This window comes from Anopheles merus, chromosome 3L (assembly GCF_017562075.2).
Source record: "Anopheles merus strain MAF chromosome 3L, AmerM5.1, whole genome shotgun sequence".
Classification (NCBI taxonomy): domain Eukaryota; kingdom Metazoa; phylum Arthropoda; class Insecta; order Diptera; family Culicidae; genus Anopheles; species Anopheles merus.
Window position 1 is genome coordinate 6949396 of NC_054085.1, and position 8263 is coordinate 6957658.

Consider the following 8263-nt stretch of genomic DNA (forward strand, 5'->3'; position numbering starts at 1 on the left):
CACGAATCGCGCGGCTCATTCGCCTCCTCGAACACGAACCAATGTCCCAATGTCGAACGTCATCTATCGGCGAGATTTAGTACTATTCAGAATCGCTGAATCTTTTACTGCCAACCGAAGCCGTATTTTGTAGTTTTTGTGGGATCGTCGCAACCGCGCAAGGTGGATGCAATCCGAGATCAGGTGAGGAAAGATAGAGACGAAGACTAAGAAATCATTAATTTATTTGCTATTTTCACCTTTATTCCGCATTATCTACGAGACACATGGACACACGAGGACAATTGCAGTAAGTATTTCCTGATTTAGTATCTCTGATGTTTGTTCAATAGAATGAATAAATACAAAAATGCACTTGCTTATAAGCAAGAAATGTTTTCTGTTTGCTATACTTTTTGAAACCAACGGTGTGTAGTGGGTTTAAAAAGGACACCAAAGCCCCCAACTATGGCGACCCACCCACCTGGGTAAAGGGCCTTTTCCACCACCTGATTTTTTAATCCACCTTGGCAACACACCCCATCCCGTGCAACGGGTTCAACTGTCAACGTTTGTTCCCGGTTGACTTAACACAACAGGAAATTGTCGTAAGGATGGCTGCTACCGGTGGCATTCGGCCGTCATAGCAGCTGCTCATAGGCACCGCTGTGCTGCTGCAGGATGCCCTGGTCCTGGTACGTCGACGCTGCCTTTCCCGCTGCTTGTGTGTTTGTGGTGCATACTATCTCACCACCCGGTATCGTCACTCGCCTGCCCTACCCTAAACAGCCCATCCCAACATCGTCCTCACCGCAATCGGTCACCCAGATTGAGGCTCCAGCGGTGGAAGTAGTAGGAGCACATTCTCCAAGCCGATTGGGATTCTCCAAGCCTGGTTCTCGGTGTACCATCCTCCTGATGTTCCGCTGGCCGATCCTGTAAGTAATCATTCGAACTTGTCAGTGTGGGATAATGAATATTTTGTTGTGGCAAACTTAGCTGTTGAAACCGTCGCCGTGAACGACCGCTCTCCCCCGCGTGCAGCAATCTCCAGGCTCCAGGTCAAACGTGAAGCTGAAACGTCTCCTTGCGTTTCACGTTGGCCGTCCACTGCAACTCAAGTGGGGGCCCGGCTGGCCCTTCAATCTGATACTCGCTGCTAGGGTAACTTCAGCGTGAATGATGATCCTTCATCCAGAAATTGCGTGCGTGCCTCGCACTCGCTTGTTCAACGCTTGCACAACCCGGGACACGACACAGGAGAATCTCGATCGACAAGGCTTTGTTACGTGGTTTGCGGCACAGCTTCATCTGCGTTACAGTCTCAACACGTTTATGGGAGACATGCGCTTCGCATCATTCTCTTAGCGTATGATCCGTGTTCGATCCAACGAAGGTAGGGAGTTTCAATTTGCGATGGCGAGAAACCCGATCGCGCACGAATCGCAGGTCATTCGCTTCCTCGAACACGAACCATCTGAATTTAGCATCATCTATCGGTTCTGTTTTGTATTTCCCAATCAACTCTGGGGCTGTTTGGGACCCATAACCTTTCTCCATTTCGTGATTGTTCTGCAGTTTGTGGCAACCGTTCTTCCGTCAGTTCCTTGAATGCCTGTTTGGCACTTTCAATGAAGGCTTCTGTAATCCAATCTGTGTGTGATGATATGTGAGAAAGAAAGCTGCCCGCTTTTGCAGAACAGTGATGGAATAGGACTGGACTATAATGGCCCCGATAGAATGCCTCAGACCAGTACGGTAAAGAGGAGCCAGGGACTTTCGAAGACACTATTTCTATTCGATAAACTATTTTTGGAACAACCCAAGCTTTAAGAATCCGCGTCTGGGCACTTCTCGATTAGGGTGCGAGGGTTGTTTGGTGTGAAATATTTTACATTTCCCTGATATCCCGTTTTAGTTGTCCATTTTTGTAGGCCATTGATTCCGGACTGAAGTTCTTGCCTCTACATTCGGTTGCAGATTTGGACATCGCTACTAAACCGGGGTAAGAATGCTTCAGACAAATGGCGAGTAGCAGCAAATGAATTATCTCGAAAACTAAGCGTCGAAGGAGAAACGTTCTCTTTCGCTACACGCATCCAAATCCCGATGTAAATTGAAGTGTTCGATGGCTTTTTCCATCACGAATCATATACCAAAATTCGGTTCATTTTCCGGAGGCCGTTTTCAAATGACAGCCCGTGGCGCGTTCTGCAGAAGGACTTTGACTCCGATTTTGAGTAACGAGTGTTGGTCGTACCTACGCAAATGGTCGTTCCAAATTTGGTCTACTAGCCGCGCTCTATCCAACGAGGGATAACAATGGATCCGGGAAGGGTGAAAAAACATTCCCACACCTGTGTGTAAAACGGTGAAAATTTCACACAAAATCACGTTTTTTGACTGGAAGAGTCGAGCTGAGTGGTTCCTAGGAGGACACGCTTGTGAGACAAAAGTTGCACAACTTGTACCGACGCGTCTGTCGCTGCCTGATATAGCTTTGTATTAGTTTCCGTTCGAAAGTAATTTGACGTTTTTCCTTCCTGCAGTATGGAACAGGGAGGGCGGGAGGAGGTGCAATACCCCACCGTCGGATAGTACTTGGCGAGAGCTTTCCATCGATGCCCCGCACGCACGCCCTTATATAAGCTCGCGTTCGAAAGCTATGCTCATGTAAAGGTGGCCTATCAAAATTTGTGTTCGTGGATCGGCGTCGGCAGTGGAAAACATCCCCACAATGTACGTTTGAAGTTGATGCTATCCGGCGAGGAAGAGTGGAAAATCGCAATCATTGCAAACTCGAAAATTAACTCGTTTTATATAGGCATTTGTACATTTCAATTTATTCCAATGCTATACGTGTATTTTTACATGGCCTCAATCTTACACTAAAATACAATAAATACATATTTATTACCCTTCAACCCCCATAGCATCAAATGTACGTGTAGCTTCGATGAGCAAACGCTTGGTGTCCCACTGACCGTCCTCTTTGTTAGGCCGCTGGTGAGTCTGACAACACCAGAGGCCAACATCCAGTGGCGCCACGAGGAGGCAGAGGATCGGATTTGGCCACCGTCCCAGCATCGGGCTGTTCCTTCACGGCGCCTTATACTGGGGTGACTTACACGTCACTTTAGGAAAGCTGCAACGAAGAGAGAGAGAGAGAGAGAGAAGAAAAGAAATTAGGTGCTGGTTTAGCAGCCAAACCGGTTCCAATCGAAATGCAAATCGTGCTGCATGGAATGTTGGCGCAACAGATTCCGGAACATCCGCTTCAGCTCGGTATAGTCCGGCGCGTCGCAGAATTCCATCCGCAACGCGTACTCGGTCAACCGCTGAAACTCAGCCGGCAGTCCTCTGCACAGCTCGCTGGGCGTAATGCACAACTTCAGAAGCAGTGCCTCGTCCGGATCAAATCGCTCCTCGGTACCATACCACGGTAGGCCACCGCGGAGCAAAAACACCAGCATGTAGGCGAGTGACAAAATGTCATCTCGCCTGCTCGGTGTATACTCCAGATGAGCGAACACTGGTGCAAATTCGATCGTTCCGGCGAACGGGAAAAACGCATCCTGCGCTATGTGTTCCCCCGTGCGTGGGTGCCGATACGGCTCGGCAAGACCGAAGTCGATCAAGTGCAGCGTCTTGCGGGTCGTTCCGCGACCCAGCAGGACATTGTCCGGCTTCAGGTCGCGGTGAACGTACCCCAGCTCGTGGAATGTTTCCAGCCTGTCGAGCAGTTGCAGCGCTAGCTGCGAAACCGTCTTCAGACCGAAGCGTCCTCCGCACAAGTTCAGAAGGTCCTGCAGTGATGGCCCCAGGCGCTCCAAAACCAGTACGTCGCGTTTGCGATACGTACCGGCGTCGATGAGTCTGGGCCATCCACGGGCCTTCTGCAGCCGCGCATAGATCCGGCGCTCCGTGGCGAGCAGGAGCCGGTCCACCTCTTTGCTGGCCATTTTCATCACCACCGGCTGCTTGGAGCGGGCATGGCTGCCCACCAACACCGTGCCGCAGCCACCAGCATCGAATTCGCCTTCAATCCGATAGGTGGAGAGATTCACCACCATCAAGGACTCCGGCGAACTAGAATTGGGCGCACGTCCTTCTCTAATCGACATGTTCGATTCTCTTTGGCCACCTGCTAAATGTAATTAGAAGCAACAGCAGAATCAATTTTTCGCAAAAACACTCGAAAAAACCGTTAAAAGTGAGAGCGAGAAAAAACACGTAACCTTGCGTTTAATCGTAGTGAGGATATAACCTGATGCATAAGTGTGGTCTACATATATAGCCTTTGGTTGGGTGATGTTCACATGTGTACTACGATCGAAACAGCAACTTGACAGATTACGCATTTTCGGCTGGTAACCATCTAGTTACCTCTGTGGTGTGTGGGTTTTGGAAAACGCATCCAAGTGTTGTTACATTTCCAGGTCCGATTTTGGTTCATTTCGTCGTACCGGTGTCCTGGCCTGGCGTGGCCTGTGCGAGTTCTGTGCAGATCCTGTGTCGGGTCGTGTGTGCTTCTTCTATTGGGGTTTTCTTTTGTACGGGTAAAAGTGATGGTTTTCTGGGACAGTGGCGCTCAGCATCGTTCCCTTCATCCTGTAACAACCGGTAGGCAATTGTTTACATCGTTTAAATAATGTTTTGTTTACTTTCAGTCCGTGGATATGAAAAGCCAGCCCAACAGCCAGCAGCTGTATCACACCCGCCACCGTGCGTCTCCATGAGAATGCGTCAAGTGGTGGACGCTTTTATCTCCGAAACAGGATCAACATCAAAGCATCAACCGGCGGCAGAATTTAAAAAAGAACTTATTACCCAGCCTGGATGGACGCAAGTCTTTAAAGTATGAATGCAAAAGTATTGAAAACCTCGCCCGGATTGGAACATAGAGAACTAAAAAAAACATGAAATTGGTTTTTGAATTTGAATGATTGTGAACATTAACATTTAATCGCGTAGCGAAAACGTTTACTTTTTGTTGCAGAGAGAGTCTTCCAAACACGCGGATGTGTGCCTTTGATGGAAACGGTTTTTTCGCGGATTCTAATTACACCTCGTAAAATGGTACCCGTTTTTCGGTCGCGATGTCGAGATGCCGCCGAGATGAAGCGTGCGAATTTGCGAATTGCGATGGCGAGAAAGCACCCGATCGCGCACGAATCGCGCGGCTCATTCGCCTCCTCGAACACGAACCAATGTCCCAATGTCGAACGTCATCTATCGGCGAGATTTAGTACTATTCAGAATCGCTGAATCTTTTACTGCCAACCGAAGCCGTATTTTGTAGTTTTTGTGGGATCGTCGCAACCGCGCAAGGTGGATGCAATCCGAGATCAGGTGAGGAAAGATATAGACGAAGACTAAGAAATCATTAATTTATTTGCTATTTTCACCTTTTTCCGCATTATCTACGAGACACATGGAGACACGAGGACAATTGCAGTAAGTATTTCCTGATTTAGTATCTCTGATGTTTGTTCAATAGAATGAATAAATACAAAATGCACTTGCTTATAAGCAAGAAATGTTTTCTGTTTGCTATACTTTTTGAAACCAACGGTGTGTAGTGGGTTTAAAAAGGACACCAAAGTCCCCCACTATGGCGCACCCACCACCCGGGTAAAGGGCCTTTTCCACCACCTGATTTTTTTAATCCACCTTGGCAACACACCCCCCATCCCGTGCAACGGGTTCAACTGTCAACTTTTTTTCTCGGTTGACTTAACACAACAGGAATTGTCGTAAGGATGGCTGCTACCGGTGGCATTCGGCCGTCATAGCAGCTGCTCATAGGCACCGCTGCTGCTGCAGGATGCCCTGGTCCTGGTACGTCGACGCTGCCTTTCCCGCTGCTTGTGTGTTTGGTGGTGCATACTATCTCACCACCCGGTATCGTCACTCGCCTAAACAGCCCATCCCAACATCGTCCTCACCCAGATTGAGGCTCCAGCGGTGGAAGTAGTAGGAGCACATTCTCCAAGCCGATTGGGATTCTCCAAGCCTGGTTCTCGGTGTACCATCCTCCTGATGTTCCGCTGGCCGATCCTGTAAGTAATCATTCGAACTTGTCAGTGTGGGATAATGAATATTTTGTTGTGGCAAACTTAGCTGTTGAAACCGTCGCCGTGAACGACCCGCTCTCCCCCGCGTGCAGCAATCTCCAGGCTCCAGGTCAAACGTGAAGCTGAAACGTCTCCTTGCGTTTCACGTTGGCCGTCCACTGCAACTCAAGTGGGGGCCCGGCTGGCCCTTCAATCTGCTAGGTGCTAGGGTAGCGTGAATGATGAGATCCTTCATCCAGAAATTGCGTGCGTGCCTCGCACTCGCTTGTTCAATGCTTGCACAACCCGGGACGCGACACAGGAAAATCTCGATCGACAATGCTTTGTTACGTGGTTTGCGGCACAGCTTCTATCTGCGTTACAGTCTCAACACGTTCCATGGGAGACATGCGCTTCGCATCATTCTCTTAGCGTATGATCCGTGTTCGATCCAACGAAGGTAGGGAGTTTCAATTTGCGATGGCGAGAAAACCCGATCGCGCACGAATCGCAGGTCATTCGCTTCCTCCTCAACACGAACCATCTGAATTTAGCATCATCTATCGGTTCTGTTTTGTATTTCCCAATCAACTCTGGGGCTGTTTGGGACCCATAACCTTTCTCCATTTCGTGATTGTTCTGCAGTTTGTGGCAACCGTTCTTGCGTCAGTTCCGTGAATGCCTGTTTGGCACTTTCAATGAAGGCTTCTGTAATCCAATCTGTGTGTGATGATATGTGAGAAAGAAAGCTGCCGCTTTTGCAGAACAGTGATGGAATAGGACTGGACTATAAAGGCCCCGATAGAATGCCTCAGACCAGTACGGTAAAGAGGAGCCAGAGACTTTCGAATGTATGTTGGTGTACTTGGACACTATTTCTATTCGATAAAATATTTTTGGAACAACCCAAGCTTTAAGAATCCGCGTCTGGGCACTTCTCGATTAGGGTGCGAGGGTTGTTTGGTGTGAAATATTTTACATTTCCCTGATATCCCGTTTTAGTTGTCCATTTTGTAGGCCATTGATTCCGGACTGAAGTTCTTGCCTCTACATTCGGTTGCAGATTTGGACATCGCTACTAAACCGGGGTAAGAATGCTTCGGACAAATGGCGAGTAGCAGCAATTGAATTATCTCGAAAACTAAGCGTCGAAGGAGAAACGTTCTCTTTCGCTACACGCATCCAAATCCCGATGTAAATTGAAGTGTTCGATGGCTTTTTCCATCACGAATCATATACCAAAATTCGGTTCATTTTCCGGAGGCCGTTTTCAAATGACAGCCCGTGGCGCGTTCTGCAGAAGGACTTTGACTCCGATTTTGAGTAACGAGTGTTGGTCGTACCTACGCAAATGGTCGTTCCAAATTTGGTCTACTAGCCGCGCTCTATCCAACGAGGGATAACAATGGATCCGGGAAGGGTGAAAAAAAAACTTCCCACACCTGTGTGTAAACGGTGAAAATTTCACACAAAATCACGTTTTTTTGACTGGAAGAGTCGAGCTGAGTGGTTCCTAGGAGGACACGCTTGTGAGACAAAAGTTGCACAACTTGTACCGACGCGTCTGTCGCTGCCTGATATAGCTTTGTATTAGTTTCCGTTCGAAAGTAATTTGACGTTTTTCCTTCCTGCAGTATGGAACAGGGAGGGCGGGAGGAGGTGCAATACCCACCGTCGGATAGTACTTGGCGAGAGCTTTCCTCGATGCCCCGCACGCACGCCCCTTATATAAGCTCGCGTTCGAAAGCTATGCTCATGTAAGGTGGCCTATCAAATTTGTGTTCGTGGATCGGCGTCGGCAGTGGAAAACATCCCCACAATGTACGTTGAAGTTGATGCTATCCGGCGAGGAAGAGTGGAAAATCGCAATCATTGCAAACTCGAAATTAACTCGTTTTATATAGGCATTTGTACATTTCAATTTATTCCAATGCTATACGTGTATTTTTACATGTAATCTTACACTAAAATACAATAATACATATTTATTACCCCTCCAACCCCCTAGCATCAAATGTACGTGTAGCTCCGTTGATCCAGTACACTAGTACTGCTTGGTGTCCCACTGACCGTCCTCTTTGGTTAGGCCGCTGGTGAGTCTGACAACACCAGAGGCCAACATCCAGTGGCGCCACGAGGAGGCAGAGGATCGGATTTGGCCACCGTCCCAGCATCGGGCTGTTCCTTCACGGGCCTTATACTGGGTGACTTACACGTCACTTTAAGAA

The 8263-nt window shown here is 48.4% G+C and overlaps 1 protein-coding gene and 1 long non-coding RNA gene across 2 annotated transcripts; one reads left to right on the forward strand and one right to left on the reverse strand.

The window, feature by feature from the left end:
• The first annotated feature begins 606 nt into the window (after positions 1–606).
• Positions 607–1307, forward strand: LOC121599781. Its single transcript, XR_006005739.1, has 3 exons — positions 607–674; positions 769–917; positions 979–1307. It is a non-coding gene; the product is annotated as an uncharacterized LOC121599781 (long non-coding RNA).
• A 1869-nt stretch (positions 1308–3176) lies between these two features.
• Positions 3177–4103, reverse strand: LOC121598896 (casein kinase I-like). The gene has a single exon (XM_041926257.1). The coding sequence runs from the start codon at positions 4101–4103 to the stop codon at positions 3177–3179; it is 927 nt and encodes a 308-aa protein (XP_041782191.1).
• Positions 4104–8263: the final 4160 nt, after the last annotated feature.

What these genes read in the sequence shown, in the direction of transcription:
- LOC121598896 (XM_041926257.1), bottom strand. Translation starts at nt 4,103, where the DNA reads ATGTCGATTAGAGAAGGACGTGCGCCCAATTCTAGTTCGCCGGAGTCC.